This window comes from Balaenoptera borealis (genome assembly GCF_965194805.1).
Source record: "Balaenoptera borealis genome assembly, chromosome: 4".
NCBI classification, from domain to species: domain Eukaryota; kingdom Metazoa; phylum Chordata; class Mammalia; order Artiodactyla; family Balaenopteridae; genus Balaenoptera; species Balaenoptera borealis.
The window spans coordinates 49,203,642-49,222,399 of NC_138861.1; the positions used below are offsets into that span (position 1 = coordinate 49,203,642).

General features: G+C 36.8%; 1 protein-coding gene across 5 annotated transcripts in view; it reads left to right on the top strand.

Annotated features, from left to right (window-relative positions):
• The window catches only part of MAPK10 (mitogen-activated protein kinase 10), a 356,081-nt gene that overhangs the window by 262,201 nt on the left and 75,122 nt on the right, over positions 1-18,758 (top strand). For 4 of the 5 annotated variants that reach the window (XM_082391154.1, XM_082391156.1, XM_082391158.1 and 1 more), the window contains 5 exons: positions 9,769-9,898; positions 13,992-14,050; positions 14,886-15,024; positions 15,723-15,888; positions 18,312-18,383. In XM_082391154.1, coding sequence (XP_082247280.1) covers positions 9,769-9,898; positions 13,992-14,050; positions 14,886-15,024; positions 15,723-15,888; positions 18,312-18,383 — 566 coding nt within the window. The remainder of the gene's footprint in view (positions 1-9,768; positions 9,899-13,991; positions 14,051-14,885; positions 15,025-15,722; positions 15,889-18,311; positions 18,384-18,758) is intronic. The other variant, XM_082391155.1, reaches the window with a different exon arrangement.

An 18,758-nucleotide genomic window follows, 5' to 3' on the forward strand; every position in this document is an offset into this window, starting at 1 on the left:
TTATTGGTTAGAAAAGATACCCTGTGAGTCATTAAGAAAGGATGTAGACTCCCTCTTGCGAGAGCACCAGAATCACAACTGGCTGCTGGACAATCATTGACAGGAAGACCCTGGACTTCACCAAGGAGGATACCCCACATCCAAGGACAGAGGAGAAGCCACAGTGAGACGGTAGGAGGGGCGCAATCAGAGTAAAATCTAATCCCATAACTGCTGGGTGGGTGACTCACAGACTGGAGAACACTTATACCACAGAAGTCCACCCACTGGAGTGAAGGTTCTGAGCCCCACGTCAGGCTTCCCAACGTGGGTGTCCGGCAACGGGAGGAGGAATTCCTAGAGAATCAGACTTTGAAGCCTAGTGGGAATTGATTGCAGGACTTCGACAGGACTGGGGGAAACTGAGACCCCACTCTTGGAGGGCACGCACAAAGTAGTGTGCGCATCGGGACCCAGGGGAAGGAGCAGTGACCCTGGGGGAGACTGAACCAGACCTACCTGCTGGTGTTGGGGGGTCTCCTGCAGAGGCGGGGGTGGCTCTGTTTCACTGTGGGGACAAGGACTCTGGCAGTGGAGGTCCTGGGAAGTGCTCCTTGGCGTAAGCCCTCCCAGAGTCTGCCATTAACCCCACCAAAGAGCCCAGGTAGGCTCCAGTGTTGGGTTGCCTCAGGCAAAACAACCAACAGGGAGCGAACCCAGCCCCACCCATCAACAGTCAAGTGGATTAAAGTTTTACTGAGCTCTGACCGCCACAGCAACAGTCAGCTCTACCCACCACCAGAGCCTCCCATCAAGCCTCTTAGATAGCCTCAACCACCAGAGGGCAGACAGCAAAAGCAAGAAAAACTACAATCCTGCAGCCTGTGGACCAAAAACCACAGTTACAGAAAGATAGACAAGATGAAAAGGCAGAGGGCTATGTACCAGATGAAGGAACAAGAAAAAACCCCAGAAAAACAACTAAATGAAGTGGAGATAGGCAACCTTCCAGAAAAAGAATTCAGAATAATGATAGTGAAGATGATCCAGGACCTCGGAATAAGAATGGAGGCAAAGATTGAGAAGATGCAAGAAATGATTAACAAAGACCTAGAAGAATTAAAGAACAAACAAACAGAGATGACCAATACAATAACTGAAATGAAAACTACACTAGAAGGAATCAATAGCAGAATAACTGAGGCAGAAGAACGGATAAGTGACCTGGAAGACAAAATGGTGGAATTCACTGCTGCAGAACAGATTAAAGAAAAAAGAATGAAAAGAAATGAAGACAGCCTAAGAGACCTCTGGGACAACATTAAACGCAACAACACTCGCATTATAGGGGTCCCAGAAGGTGAAGAGAGAGAGAAAGGACCAGAGAAAATATTTGAAGAGATTATAGTCGAAAACTTCCCTAACATGGGAAAGGAAATAGCCACCCAAGTCCAGGAAGCACAGAGAGTCCCATACAGGATAAACCCAAGGAGAAACACGCCGAGACACATAGTAATCAAAGTGGCAAAAATTAAAGACTAAGAAAAATTACTGAAAGCTGCAAGGGAAAAACGACAAATAACATACAAGGGAACTCCCATAAGGTTAACAGCTGATTTCTCAGCAGAAACTCTGCAAGCCAGAAGGGAGTGGCATGATATACTTAAAGTGATGAAAGGGAAGAACCTACAATCAAGATTACTCTACCCAGCAAGGATCTCATTTAGATTTGATGGAGAAATCAAAAGCTTCACAGACAAGCAAAAGCTAAGAGAATTCAGCACCACCAAACCAGCTCTACAACAAATGCTAAAGGAACTTCTCTAAGTTGGAAACACAAGAGAGGAAAAGGACCTACAAAAACAAACCCAAAACAATTAAGAAAATGGTCATAGGAACATACATATCGATAATTACCTTAAACGTGAATGGATTAAATGCCCCAACCAAAAGACATAGACGGGCTGAATGGATACAAAAACAAGACCCATATATATGCTGTCTACAAGAGACCCACTTTAGACCTAGGGACACATACAGACTGAAAGTGAGGGGATGGAGAAAGATAGTCCATGCTAATGGAAATCAAAAGAAAGCTGGAGTAGCTATACTCATATCAGGTAAAATAGACATTAAAATAAAGAATGTTACAAGAGACAAGGAAGGACACTACATAATGATCAAGGGATCAATCCAAGAAGAAGATATAACAATTATAAATATATATGCACCCAACATAGGAGCACCTCAATACATAAGGCAACTGCTAACAGCTATAAAAGAGGAAATTGACAGTAACACAATCATAGTGGGGGACTTTAACACTTCACTTACACCAATGGACAGATCATCCAAAATGAAAATAAATAAGGAAACAGAAGCTTTAAATGACACAATAGACCAGATAGATTTAATTGATATATATAGGACATTCCATCCAAAAACAGCAGATTACACGTTCTTCTCAAGTGCGCACGAAACATTCTCCAGGATAGATCACATCTTGGGTCACAAATCAAGCCTCAGTAAATTTAAGAAAATTGAAATCATATCAAGCATCTTTTCTGACCACAACACTATGAGATTAGAAATGAATTACAGGGAAAAAAACGTAAAAAAGACAAACACGTGAAGGCTAAACAATACATTACTAAATAACCAAGAGATCACTGAAGAAATCAAAGAGGAAATAAAAAAATACCTAGAGACAAATGACAATGAAAACACGACGACCCAAAACCTATGGGATGCAGCGAAAGCAGTTCTAAGGGGGAAGTTTATAGCTATACAAGCCTACCTAAAGAAACAAGAAAAATCTCAAGTAAACAATCTAACCTTACACCTAAAGAAACTAGAGAAAGAAGAACAAACAAAACCCAAAGTTAGCAGAAGGAAAGAAATCATAAAGATCAGAGCAGAAATAAATGAAATAGAAACAAAGAAAACAATAGCAAAGATCAATAAAACTAAAAGTTGGTTCTTTGAGAAGATAAACAAAATTGATAAGCCATTAGCCAGACTCATCAAGAAAAAGAGGGAGAGGACTCAAATCAATAAAATCAGAAATGAAAAAGGAGAAGTTACAACAGACACCGCAGAAATACAAAGCATCCTAAGAGACTACTACAAGCAACTTTATGCCAATAAAATGGACAACCTGGAAGAAATGGACAAATTTTTAGAAAGGTATAACCTTCCAAGACTGAACCAGGAAGAAACAGAAAATATGAACAGACCAATCACAAGTAATGAAATTGAAACTGTGATTAAAAATCTTCCAACAAACAAAAGTCCAGGACCAGATGGCTTCACAGGTGAATTCTATCAAACATTTAGAGAAGACCTAACACCTATCCTTCTCAAACTCTTCCAAAAAATTGCAGAGGAAGGAACACTTCCAAACTCATTCTATGAGGCCACCATCACCCTGATACCAAAACCAGACAAAGACACTACAAAAAAAGAAAATTACAGACCAATATCACTGATGAATATAGATGCAAAAATCCTCAACAAAATACTAGCAAACAGAATCCAACAACACAATAAAAGGATCATACACCACGATCAAGTGGGATTTATCCCAGGGATGCAAGGATTCTTCAATATACGCAGATCAATCAGTGTGATACACCATATTAACAAATTGAAGAAGAAAAACCATATGATCATCTCAATAGATGCAGAAAAAGCTTTTGACAAAATTCAACACCCATTTCTGATAAAAACTCTCCAGAAAGTGGGCATAGAGGGAACCTACCTCAACATAATAAAGGCCATATATGACAAACCCACAGCAAACATCATTCTCAATGGTGAAAAACTGAAAGCATTTCCTCTAAGATCAGGAAAGAGACAAGGATGTCCACTCTCACCACTGTTATTCAACATAGTTCTGGAAGTCTTAGCCACGGCAATCAGAGAAGAAAAAGAAATAAAAGGAATACAAATTGGAAAAGAAGAAGTAAAACTGTCACTGTTTGCGGATGACATGATACTATACATAGAGAATCCTAAAACTGCCACCAGAAAACTGCTAGAGCTAATTAATGAATATGGTAAAGTTGCAGGATACAAAATGAATGCACAGAAATCTCTTGCATTCCTATACACTAATGATGAAAAATCTGAAAGAGAAATTATGGAAACACTCCCATTTACCATTGCAACAAAAAGAATAAAATACCTAGGAATAAACCTACCTAGGGAGACAAAAGACCTGTATGCAGAAAACTATAAGACACTGATGAAAGAAATTAAAGATGATACCAACAGATGGAGAGATATGCCATGTTCTTGGATTGGAAGAATCAACATTGTGAAAATGAGTATACTACCGAAAGCAATCTACAGATTCAATGCAATCCCTATCAAATTACCAATGGCATTTTTTACGGAGCTAGAACAAATCATCTTAAAATTTGTATGGAGACACAAAAGACCCCGAATAGCCAAAGCAGTCTTGAGGGAAAAAAATGGAGCTGGAGGAATCAGACTCCCTGACTTCAGACTATACTACGAAGCTACAGTAATCAAGACAATATGGTACTGGCACAAAAACAGAAACATAGATCAATGTAACAAGATAGAAAGCCCAGAGATTAACCCACGCACCTATGGTCAAGTAATCTATGACAAAGGAGGCAAAGCTATACAATGGAGAAAAGACAGTCTCTTCAATAAGTGGTGCTGGGAAAACTGGACAGCTACATGTAAAAGAATGAAATTAGAATACTCCCTAACACCATACACAAAAATAAACTCAAAATGGATTAGAGACCTAAATATAAGACTGGACACTATAAAACTCTTAGAGGAAAACATAGGAAGAACACTCTTTGACATAAATCACAGCAAGATCTTTTTTGATCCACCTCCTAGAGTAATGGAAATAAAAACAAAAATAAACAAATGGGACCTAATGAAACTTCAAAGCTTTTGCACAGCAAAGGAAACCATAAACAAGACGAAAAGACAACCCTCAGAATGGGAGAAAATATTTGCAAATGAATCAACGGACAAAGGATTAATCTCCAAAATATATAAACAGCTCATTCAGCTCAATATTAAAGAAACAAACACCCCAATCCAAAAATGGGCAGAAGACCTAAATAGACATTTCTCCAAAGAAGACATACAGATGGCCACGAAGCACATGAAAAGATGCTCAACATCACTAATTATTAGAGAAATGCAAATCAAAACTACAATGAGGTATCACCTCACTCCTGTTAGAATGGGCATCATCAGAAAATCTACAAATAAAAAATCCTGAAGAGGGTGTGGAGAAAAGGGAACCCTCTTGCACTGTTGGTGGGAATGTAAATTGATACAGCCACTATGGAGAACAATATGGAGGTTCCTTAAAAAACTAAAAATAGAATTACCATATGACCCAGCAATCCCACTACTGGGCATATACCCAGAGAAAACCGTAATTCAAAAAGACACATGCACCCGAATGTTCATTGCAGCACTATTTACAATAGCCAGGTCATGGAAGCAACCTAAATGCCCATCGACAGACGAATGGATAAAGAAGTTGTGGTACATATATACAATGGAATATTACTCGGCCATAAAAAGGAACGAAATTGAGTCATTTGTTGAGACGTGGATGGATCTAGAGACTGTCATACAGAGTGAAGTAAGTCAGAAAGAGAAAAACAAATATCGTATATTAATGCATGTATGTGGAACCTAGAAAAATGGTACAGATGAGCCGGTTTGCAGGGCAGAAGTTGAGACACAGATGTAGAGAATGGACATATGGACACCAAGGGGGGAAAACTGCGGTGGGGTGGGGATGGTGGTGTGCTGAATTGGGCGATTGGGATTGACATGTATACACTGATGTGTATAAAATTGATGCCTAATAAGAACCTGCAGTATAAAAAAACAAACAAACAAAACAACTAATACTAAACTTTCATTGGGTTATTTGTATGGAAATATGTTAATGTAAGTGTTTCAGACATTACATGAAATTTCTAAAAATCTTATATTTGTATTTGTGTGGAAATATGTATGGAAATATGTTAATATAAATGTTTCAGACATTATAAAAAAAAAAAAAAGAAAGGATGTAGTGATGACTGGGAATTGGGGTTTCAGTAAAAACAAATCACACAAAATAGCTTATTAAAGTGGTAGGTAATAGAACTGTATGGCTATACGTGTCTGGATTTTAACAAGGTTTTTGTTCCAGACTTTTATGACATAAGACAAACTTGTGAAATGTGCTCAGGATAGTGGTATAGTTGCATGGATCTGTAATTAGTAGAAAGATTAAAAACTGCTGATTAGTAGATACATGTCCAATTACAGCAGATAAATATTAAAAAATTATATATATATTTTATCCTGCCCTGCATTACACGATGACTCCAGCAAGGACATTGACTTTAAAAATAGTAATAGTCATTATTTATTGAGTGCACACTCTAGGCAAGGGACTGTAGATACATTACTACCTCATTTACTCCTTATAACAATCTTGTCAGGTTGTTATTACCTCCATTTTTAAGCATGTGGAAACTGATGTCAGAAAGTGTAAGTGGCCTGCTCATAGCTTCACATCTAGTAAGTAGTAGTGCTGAGATTCAGACCTAGAATTTCTTCAAGAAAGAGGTACCAGAGGGAGAGAGAACATCACAACATTTCTAAGAGAGACTGGCCAGAACCTGCCAAGATCCCCAGAGAGCAGCATTTTCTCAGTCATCCCACATGGGCCTACTGTCTCCAGGATCTGTTCAGTATCTCAGGGACTCAAACTCACATCGACAAGCCTCACTAAAAGCTCACACACGAAACCAGATTCCGATTTATTAAATTACAAGACATGCAATAGTCAAGCTAACCAAATATGGGCAGAATTCTTGTATGCAGAATTCTGAAGGAGAGCCTGATGAGTAGAATTTTGACTGCAGAGGATAGAATCAGACTAAAGAGACACAGATCAGATTGCTAACTGGCTGTAGTCTCTGACAGTCACAGTAGGGATATCCACCCGGCTGACTGGATCCCTGGACCTACCTGAGAGCGCACTTTCTTATTTCACCAGGCAGTACCAGAATTTACGTCTCTGACTCCTTCCTAGGCCCACATGACTAATTGCTATTCTTTCTTTAGATATTTTAATGACTTCACCTAAGTTGTTTTGGCTTAAAATTTAGTCTTTCTCTTTAAGGTGACTGCTCTGATCACTTTCCTGCTGACACAATTTCTTAGCTTCAGAAAGCAAGTTTAATTCCTGTATTTCCAAATTCACTGTTGCCCTTGTACACTACCTATAAGATGTATGCCCATTTGACTCTTTACTTGTGCTGACATTGATAGGTTAACAAGAACAGAACAAACACAAGAATAGAAGTACCAGTGCTAAAATGCAGAGTTGAATAGCAGCACAAGTTTTTAAAAAGACAGTTTTCTAATTAGCATAGGTTCACTGTGAATCAATAGTGTGTGATGCATTTATCAAAGAAACCAGGACAGACTTAGCTGTATTAACTGTGTCAACAGAATGAATGAGCAAGTGAATGAATGAAGGAGTTGGTAGCCTTTCCCTAGTCTTCACTGACACTCCATGCTTAGAGTAACAATGGCATTTTCAGAGGACATCCACAGACTGGAATATATTCAGAGGAAGCTGACCAGATGGTACTAGGACTTGAAATCACACTCTGACAAATGGTGGTAGGACCATTTAGCTTAAGAAACAAAAGGCCTAGGGGGGAAATAAGAAAAGCTAAGAGTTATTGAGCGCTTACTGAGTGCTTATAGAGTAGGCCAGATGTTGTGCAAGGTCCTTTAATGGATTTCAAACATTATGGGCTTGTCATGATGAAAAGGGAATACTTTATTTTGAGTTGCCCTGGAAGGCAGGGCTGACAGTAGTTAGTAGAGATCACAGAGAGACAACTCTGTTTATTAGAATGATGACATTTCTAACACTCAGAGTTTTCCAACAACAGAATGAGCTGCCTTTATGTAAAGGGGGTCCATGTTTTTGAAGATGCTCAAGAAGAAACTGGTCAAAATTTGATGGAGATGTTTTGGAGAGGAATAAGTATTAAAGGGAGGCACGGACAAGATGAAGTCTAAGACTTCGTCCAAACTTCTCTTGTGAGTCTATTTACAATACAGTGAACCTCTTATTTATCTTTTAGTTTAGTGGCATGAGCCCTAAATGGTTAATGTCACTTCCAATTAAATAGATCAATAGGATATTGATTGCTCCCTTCTTTCCTAGCAACGAAGACAAAGTCCAGGACAACCCAAATTTGCAGAGATGGAAAAAACTTTGTGAGTGGGTTCATTAGGTATAATATTTAGCAAAAAGAGATTCACTTCCTCATTTGATCCCTAGACCCATGTATTCTGAGTATGGCAGAAACATAAAGCATGGTAAATTCTTCTCAAATGGCTTGAAATCTTCAAATGTTAGTAGCATTCATTTCTGTCTTTGTATTTAAATGTAATGATTTATGCTTCTGAAACCCTCTCTGACTGCATTCCTTATTTCAAGCTTTGTTATTGTTAATGAGTGCACTTTGAGCATCAGCCCACCTGTGCATTCATGGCAATTAATGTCACACCTTAAAAATTGGTCCTGTGAGTGGGGAAAGAATGAATGTCTACTGAAAACGATCAAAGAACAGTAAAGTTTTACAGCTAAATATAACATATTAGTGGATGAGAAATTCAAGCCCAGAGAGATTAAATGACTTGCCACAGTCGCATGGCCAGTGAGAAAGTTGAGCACTTTTCTTTCTTTTGTCCCCGACTCACTGATGCAATTACATGCTGTTTTCTTGGCAAGATACTATTTTTCTTTTCCTAGCAGGTAGAATGTTTCTATACTAGTCACTCTTACGTCTTTATTTACAGCCTGATTGACATGTGGCTTGAGAAGCAGGTATTTGAGTAGGATTCCAAACTAGTATTTTCCTTATCTGTATCTTTAGTTCGATAGGCAGGAATTCTAAGGGCTCCTTTGTTCTTTTTTTTTTTTTTTTTTAAACATCTTTATTGGAGTATAATTGCTTTACAATGGTGTGTTAGTTTCTGCTTTATAACAAAGTGAATCAGTTATACATATACATATGTTCCCATATCTCTTCCCTCTTGCATCTCCCTCCCTCCCACCCTCCCTATCCCACCCCTCTAGGTGGTCACAAAGCACGGAGCTGATCTCCCTGTGCTATGCGGCTGCTTCCCACTAGCTATCTATTTTACATTTGGTAGTGTATATATGTCCATGACACTCTCTCACCCTGTCACATCTCACCCCTCCCCCTCCCCATATCCTCAAGTCCATTCTGTAGTAGGTCTGTGTCTTTATTCCCGTCTTGCCACTAGGTTCTTCATGACCTTTTTTTTTTTTTCCTTAGATTCCATATATATGTGTTAGCATACTGTATTTGTTTTTCTCTTTCTGACTTACTTCACTCTGTATGACAGACTCTAACTCCATCCACCTCATTACAAATACCTCCATTTCATTTATTTTTATGACTGAGTAATATTCCATTGTATATATGTGCCACAGTGTGGAGGTTCCTTAAAAAACTAAAAATAGAACTACCATATGACCCAGCAATCCCACTACTGGGCATATACCCTGAGAAAACCATAATTCAAAAAGAGTCATGTACCAAAATGTTCATTGCAGCTCTATTTACAATAGCCAGGACATGGAAGCAACCTAAGTGTCCATCATCGGATGAATGGATAAAGAAGATGTGGCTCCTTTGTACTTAATTCTGGATTGCTCTTGGGTCTCTGCAGTGCTGCGTATGATGCTGTTCTTGACAGAAATGTGGCCATTAAGAAGCTCAGCAGACCCTTTCAGAACCAGACGCATGCCAAGAGAGCTTACCGGGAGCTGGTCCTCATGAAGTGTGTGAACCATAAAAACGTGAGTTCTTATTTTAAACCTCTGGTGGTAGGAGGTGGTGAGATTGGGGAAGGAAGATCCGTATGCCAACTTGAGTAGGAAAGGCTTTCTTTACTTTGCAATTTTTGCCCCTTAAGATTGTTTATCCTGCCCATATGCTACATTTGCTTTCATTGTGCTCATAGGTAGCTTTCTTCTTAAAAATCATCTGAAAACCATATGGCATGGAGGGGATGAATCTGATAGATATTTCCCTGTTAAGAAATTAACCGTATTTGGTTATCTTGCTCCAAATTAACCAGAGAACTTCATGCATTTCCAAAAAAAAAAAAAAAAAAAAAACCACCCAAACAAACCAAAACAAAACCAAAAATATCTTAAAGAACAATATGCTATATTTCTTTATAATAATTTAAATTTAATTATTAACTGGTGAAGATTTTTATCTCCTTTTACTTTTAGCTATAGTCTGGCAGTGTCCTCCAACTGTTCAGTGTATACACTGTGCTTTGGCATCTTGCTTTTTGTAGGGTTGGGCAAACGTGCAGGGATATATCTGCAGTGTACTTCAGAACAGGCTTGTCAAGAACATTTCACATTGGAACTCAGTAGGGAACACCATTACAGGGCTTTCTTCACTTCAGATTATAATCTTCTTCAAACACCGGCAAAGGCCTCTAGAATTCTTTCTGTGTTCCTGTTCTTCTTAGTAAGGATAAATGGGAGATAATTCTTATTTTAATAAAGACAATTAATAAATAAATTATAATAAATATTTTATATATAATTTATTACATATAAACATATAATAAAATTATTATAAAACTATAATAATAACTCCTTATAAAGTTTTTCTTGAGTATGAAAATCACAGAATACATGAAATTATCAGTGCAGTTTTATCAACAGGTGAATTTGTCATAAGGCACTAAGTAGAAGCAAATGTATGAGTGTTTAGTTGAAAGATATTTAAAATACAAATATGTGGATTTAGGCCCAATGACAGTGTTTCTTTTTCCCCCTATTACTCTACTCCAACGACTTTTTAGTTCAGTCACTTGACAGTTAAATGAATACAATGTGCCAGGTATAGATCTAGATGCTCTAGATGCTAAAAATACAGCAGTGAAGATAAGAGAGACAAAGCCCTGCCCATGAGGTGCTCATGTTCTACTGGGAAGAGAAAGGCAGTCTACAAAATAGGTAGGTCAATGTTTAGAATGTCAGATAGTAACAAGTGCTACCAAAGAAAACAAAACGAAGAAGAAAGATAAAAAATACCGGTCAGTGCAGAGTGGGTAGGGTTACTCTTTTAAACAGGTTAAGCAGGAAAGGCCTCACTCAGAAAGAAAAATTTTCTGAGGTATGTACCCATCTCTGATTTGGCCAGGCAAGGAATGTGATACTTCGAGAAAGGAATATAGAAATGTTAGAAATGATGATTCCTAAGAAAGATCATTCTGCTAAAGCAATTTGTTCTTTCAGTATGTGAAATAAAGGCAGGAGCAAGATTAACCACATGACCAATGCAATCTATTTTTATGATAGCAAAGAGGATGAGAAATACCATAGGCAATGGAAGATGGATGGACACAAGCAATGAAACAACTGCATGGGAAGTTTTAATAGCTTTTTGTTTTCATATATTGAATATTTAGATTTCCCTAATCCTCCCTCCAGCCCCTATAATGCAATAAATACGTCGTGGAGAAATTCCCACTTACTTTGTCAATTTGAGGGAATCATACACCCCATTCTTGACTGGAATATGGGGGTTCACATTTATGATACCTAAAAAGGATTTCCAAATTGAAATAATAATTTGTAAATGGCATCCTACCTGCTATGTGTGTATGTGCATATGTTTGTGTATGTACATATGTTTGTATGCATGTATGTATATAAATCTAGGGAAATAAATTTCTGGAACTTGTTAACAGAAAGGAAGTTCACTGACAACCAAATGCAAATTCCACATTAGTGCTTGTAATACTAACTACAAGCAGTCAGAATGAAGAACGCTGGAAATGCTGTGGAAAGTAATGTAAAATAGTGAAGCAATCCCAATTAAGTTTTTAATAATAAAGAAGACAATCCATTTAGAAAATGAACACAATTCTAGGAAGTGATAGCTGGTATGATTGTGGGATCATGACAGACGTTGATTCACATCTGTGCATTTTAAGATGTTGGAATAAAAAAAGGAACTGAATCAGATTCCTGCCTGAAAACGTTTGAACTAAAATGGAAATACTTGTGTTGGTCTGTTTCTAAAGATAAGATTTTTAATTGGTTATTAATAGGAGTTAGGATTTATAAGGGATCAAAGAAAGAACAGAGGAGAAATACTCAGAGGAAAATCAAAGGCAATGAAGGTGTTAAAACAAGGGCATAGAAAAGGGGAATACAAGAATATATAGTGGGGAATTTACTCTTTAAAATAATAAACTTGATTTATTTAACATTGTAATGCTATTTTCTAGATTAATTTAGATTTCCTAGATTATTTATTCACCAGATAATAAGGATTAGCATTTTTTCATCTTTAAGGGTTGTTTGTATGTGTTGTGTGTGTGTGTCCCACACATGGTCTCTGATGTTTTTATTTGAACAAGTATCAAAATGAATTACTTTCTAAGGTTAAGTACTATAAAAACAGGCTCACAGTTCCAATGAGAACTGTAGACATTTTTCAATACACACCGTAACTAAGTATACAGAATAGCAAAGCACTTTAATCACAAGTTTTAAAAATATTTTGAGGGACTTCCCTGGTGGTCCAGTGGTTAAGACTCCATGCTCCCCAAGTAGGGGGTCTGGGTTTGATCCCTGGTCAGGGAACTAGATCCCACGTGCTGCAACTAAGACCTGGCACAGCCAAATAAGTAAATAAATATTTTTAAAAAATATTTTGAAACAGTTTTATTTCCATATGCATATTCCATGCTGCAAGGTTGCTTCAGAAGAGATAATCTTGTGTTTTTTGATATGTTATAACCATTACCCTGTATATATATATGAAAGTATTGGATGGTGTTGTGATTTTTTTTCTCAGTAATTCCTCAATAATTGGAAACTACTGAAGGCCTAAAGCATTCCTTAGATTGACTGCATTTATGTTGAAAATCGTTTTGTTTTGTTTATTACTTCATGTTTCTATACCACTTATGAACTTTATTGAAATTCATTAGTTCATGTTTTGAAGATGTGCAAATCTTTAACTTGTTTTTGTGAAATGGTTGCATCCATCCTATGAGTAGAGGATTGTTATCTATATTTTTTATTTTTATTTCCCTCTGGCACTTTAGTACAGAATATTTAGCTGAAAGACAATTTTGAGTTATTTATGTATGTAATCTCTTTGCATAAAACAAAGTTTTTTTCCTGTTAACATTTACTTATGCTAGAAGGTAAACTTCTTTACTACCTAATATATAAAATAACTAAAACAGGAAACAAAAAATTAAAAAAATCATTTTTATAACTTAAAATACATTTGCCATTAAATTCATCATTGATATCATCCAAGATATACCTTTCCTCACACATACCATTGGAGCATTAATTTAAATAATATTTGAGTGTGAAATAGAAGCAAAAGAAACTAAAATAACAACACACAAAAAAATCTTGACTTAGAATACCTCCTTAACGTAGAACATCTCCTTGACTTAAACACCACCTTTTCATTTGGAGGAAGACATAGCCTTGCTAAGTCTTGCTGGTTATTTCACTGCTGCTGCCTTACTTTTCTTACATGGCTTTTCCTCTTTTTTGTTTAGTTACATTACGACCCTATATTTACTAAGGAGAATCACACTCTAAAGCAATATGACAATCATATATCTTCTATGACTCTTTTCTCTGCCTAAGAATTTGAGCGTTTTAATTGCATTTTAACCTGAAGACAGATTACATGTCCTTCCTGAATATGTTTTTGAATGTTCTCTGAGACAGTTCTAGAAAATTTTTCCGACTTTTCTATATCCACCATAGCACTAATATGTGACTTTGAGTTGGAATAAGTGCTTGTTTAAATATGCTTTTTAAATAATTCATTTTCTCCCCTTTTCTTTCTCTCCTTCTTCTGTCCCTTCCACTATCTCTTCTCTAGATTATTAGTTTATTAAATGTCTTCACACCCCAGAAAACGCTGGAGGAGTTCCAAGATGTGTAAGTAACAAAACTCATGAAGGAAGGGGGAGCATGACATTCAAATAACTCAAGTGATATTGACAAAAATCAGATGAATGAAATCCCTTGTAGAGATCAAAGGGAGGTAAGAACTGGCGGCAAATGAAAGGGATCCAGTGACAGGAGAGAAGGTTCTGTTTCTGCTGCTTCTTCCTGGAAAGACACTTCTGCTACTTTCTGGCCTTATGGCTCTTTGTGCTTTGTTGCCCCATGTTCTTAGTTCAGTCAGAATCAGGGAAGGCTTACTATTTATTCTATATTTTTACTTATTTTTAATTTATTCTGTGAGTTTTCTAGAATGAGTCAATTCACTTTGAGAAATATTAATGACAGACATGATAAAAAATCATCCTTAATCTTTCTTTCTATTTTTGTGGTGCCTTTGATTTTGTGCAAAAAAACCTTCCAGAAGTATAATGACAATAAGCAGAGGAGAGGAAGTGAATCCTAGCACGTTGTCTTATTTAACACAGATACCTTGCATTTAATGGAAGATGCTATTCTGAATTTTTTTTCTTATTTGTAATCATAATACACGGGAAAGAGTTCAGGGAATTCAGGGTAAAATGAAAACAAGATGAAGGTACAAAATAGGAACCACACACTAATAAATGCTGCTTCTATTAGCATCTTTGTGGTAGAGTTACCATGGCTAATGTGCATGCAATACTTGGAGGTTTTTCATATACTTAATTCAGTCAAAAGTTGAGCTGGGAAGTTCGGAAACTTATAGATTTAGGAGAGGATCCTGACTTGTTTGAAGGACTTCACGTGTCTTGTGATTTGGAGCTTACAATGTGGATTTACCTTGCAGTTACTTAGTAATGGAACTGATGGATGCCAACTTGTGTCAGGTGATTCAGATGGAGTTAGACCACGAGCGAATGTCTTACCTGCTATACCAAATGTTGTGTGGCATCAAGCACCTTCACTCTGCTGGAATTATTCACAGGGTAAGAATATTTAGTCCAGAATTATAATGAAGATGCTTGTGGAGAAGAGAAAGAGCAACTGTAGATTATTTTCTTTATGTAGGGGAGCTTGGTTAAATATAATGTACTTCATTTATTTTACTATAGAATTAGCACATAGTTCACTAATGTGTAGGAGGAGATTTCAGCACACTGTAGTTGGTTTTGTTTAACATATTTTTTCAGCTCATTGAGAGTCAGCTTTCAAGACTTCTCAGAAATTCTGATTGGCAGAGTCATATGTGCAGCTGAAACAAGACAGTTCATTTCCACTGTTTCTGGTCACATAAAGACAGCAGCCCTGATCTGCTCTTCTGTCTGGCCTAGAAATGAAGTATAAACTAAAAGGTTTATGTTACCATAAGGAGAAACCTAACAGATGACAACAAATGATGTTTTTTTCTAAAAAGCTCTTCCCAAGATGAGCCTAAATTGTAAAAATGATACAGTTCTCTTCTGGGTTTAAAAAAGCTTCTGAGGATGTTAAAACAAAGAAATCCCAAAACTAATTGTAAACTTCTTTTGGGAAGTACTCTTTTGCTTTACATAGGGCTCTACAGTCAATGGCGGGCGGGCACCCATCAGTGCTATTGCAAGACTGCCATGTTGATTGAGTAGATGGAAATCACCTGTTCCATTTGGTGCTAGCTTTTAATTTCTTCTCTTGTTCCTATTGTCAGGACTTGAAACCAAGTAACATTGTAGTCAAGTCTGATTGTACATTGAAAATCCTAGACTTTGGATTGGCCAGGACAGCAGGCACAAGCTTCATGATGACTCCTTATGTGGTGACACGTTATTACAGGGCCCCTGAGGTTATTCTGGGAATGGGCTACAAGGAGAACGGTAAGGATGCTTCTGAGTACCAGCCAAAGAAACTGTGAAGAAAATGAGTACGTGTTTTAGATAGCCAAGAGTAATGTTCTCTCTCATGTATATGAACTTTTTAAAAAATAAGGCTGCCAGCTTTCATATTCAGAGGTTTTTAAAAAAATATTACTACGAAGAATCACTCATTAAACATGTGAAGGATGTTTCTGAGAAGTAAGCTTGGTTAGAAGAACACTGAAATGTCATAGCTAAAAGGAATTGTAAATGGAGTCTGATTAAACAGTCAAGTGGATACTGATTAGCATACATGCTATAGATATTGAGAAAAATTGCTATTTAGCTGGCAGCTCAGCTCAAAGTGAGTATAAACAGGAAGAAATCTATCTACTGCATTTAGCCATTTGGCTTTATGTCACTTCTTAGATTGATGGCTCTAGTCTTAGGAAAAGACAAACAAAAAGATACCACAAATCCTGGGAGCAAGAATATTCACAAATGCTCAATGCACAGTCAATTTAGAATAATCCAAATTGTTCAAGTTGGATAAGAATTTCTTTAATACTTTAAAGTGTTCCATAAGTAATAGTTAAGGTAGCAATTGCCTAGTAAGTTTTAATAAATTCTAAAACCATAGAGAGAGAAAAGTATTAAATTTTACACTATTGATTTTATGAAGAAAATCTAGTATTCATGAACACTTTAAAAGAAAAGGTAGAAAGAATCTTCAAAATGTATTCTAATTTGATTTTATTAAAATGAAGGATTTTTAAAAACACTTATTAGAAAGCATTGCAATATATTATTTTTAAAAGAATATCTCTAATAAGTAATGAGGTGTATTAAAAAACACATCCACTATATTTAGGAATTAAACTTGTCTTAAATTAGAATTGTATAAATGCACTCAATGTACCTTTCATACTCATTTTGATATTCTATTTAGTTCCTGGCAATCTATAAGTTTTATAGAAATAATTATCATTGTATTTTTATGTGTAGGTGCTACAGAGTACTTTTATGAAAATTCCCTGGCCACCAAAGTTTTAAAAAATTTCTTTGTGCCCATCCAGATTAGAAGAGAGCCAATACTTTTGTGCATTTGTGCAGAGGAAGGGAAAAAGTTCTTAGGAAGGTCAGGTTTACTTTGTTGGACAATGGCAGAATTCTAATCCGTTTTGACTTGGAGGAGGAAAATCTAGTCCTCTTCCCAAGGCAATACCACATCTAACTTATTTGGAAAAGAAGATAGTTGTATACATTCTTCATAAGTTATTTTTAAAAAATCAAAGTGGGAACCAATTACAAAATCCAAGAAATCAAGAATCTACAAGAATCTGGTGGGGGGGGTGTTCTGAATTTGCTATTATGGATTTTCAGATCTTTGCTGTACAGATGGCATGTGATCTCATCTCTTGTTCTTCCCTCACTAGAAAGGATTGCAAGTTACTGCCTTAGTTTTTTGGCTTCTCCTGATCCATGGAGAAAGCACACCTAGCACCCTTGTGCTGCTCTCACCTCCATACAGGATAAAGGTTATCATGCAGAAAAACCTGCTTGCTCTGACAACGGGCATGCCCAGCTACCCTTTGCACCGAACCCTGCCTTCCCTCCCCAAGGAGCATTTTAGCCTAATGTTTCTGCCCCAGAGTTCCCTTTGTCCTTACTAAAAAGCGAGTTGGAAGAGGGTAAAGGTGAATCCTGTTTTGTTAACAAGTATGACAATTGAGGAACGTATGTGTGTAACAACTTTTTAACACCTTTAATACTTTATTTATGTCATGACTCCTTTATACATGTGCAAATTATTTATGCATCTTTTTTCTTGAAATATTTCAAACAGAAACAAAAACTGATATTTATTTACAAGAATAACTTCTGAAGGAAAAACTAAGTCTTGAATACCAGGGATTCCAATATTTCTGCCTTTAAACCATGGTTCCAGCCATTTCTTAGTTTCTTGGATTTGGTTGCATGTACCTTATTTTGGACCAAGAAAAAGGGGGTCTCTAGTTGCCCTATTCCGTGTAACTGAATAGAATAGAAAATGGAAACAGACACCCCTAAGGGTCGATTAAGATTATTTTCTCTGCATCCAGCAAATGACATCAAAAACCCTTTGGTGGCTTTTAGCTGTCACCTGGCATGGAGATACTTTTGGTTAAGCTGCTGCTTTTCCATGCTACCATTTTATGGCACTAAAGGGCAATCTAAGGCACTCATAAAGTAACTTTAAAAAATTAATTTGAGTTCTTATACTAGATGTTGTTTATGTGATATTATATTGCTCGTTTTAACTCACCTTTTTGGCCAACTTTTGGTGGGAGACAAAATTTGTACCTTCTAATCAAACTGTTCTTTTTCCTCCTCCTTCAGAGATCAATTATCTTAGTTAACTTTACTCTCCTCCCTTTTCTTCACTTCCCTCTCTCTTATTCTAGTGGATATATGGTCTGTGGGATGCATTATGGGAGAAATGGTTCGCCACAAAATCCTCTTTCCAGGAAGGGACTGTATCCTTGTACCTTTTTGCTGCAGCCTTACCTGTTTTGTTCTCTCTCCCTTTAAACACATAATGATTTTGCCAGGAGAGTAAAGATAGAAGCAAAAAGTTGGGTAAGTGGTATAATTGTGACTAAAAAAAAAGTGATTATTTCTCTAATCTGACCAGTACTGAAGACTACGTACCTCAATGGTTTGTTTTAATTAAATTTTCAATGGGTTTTTTTCTTCTTAAATTGTCTTATCTGTAACTCAAAATAGCAGTCATTATTTGCAGGTATCTATCTTCCTTCTAAAACCATTTTATGCTTCAACAAATTTAGGCATAATTATTTCTCTACTTGCTGACATCTTAAGCTTCTGTCCATGCCTTTATTGATTTGAAT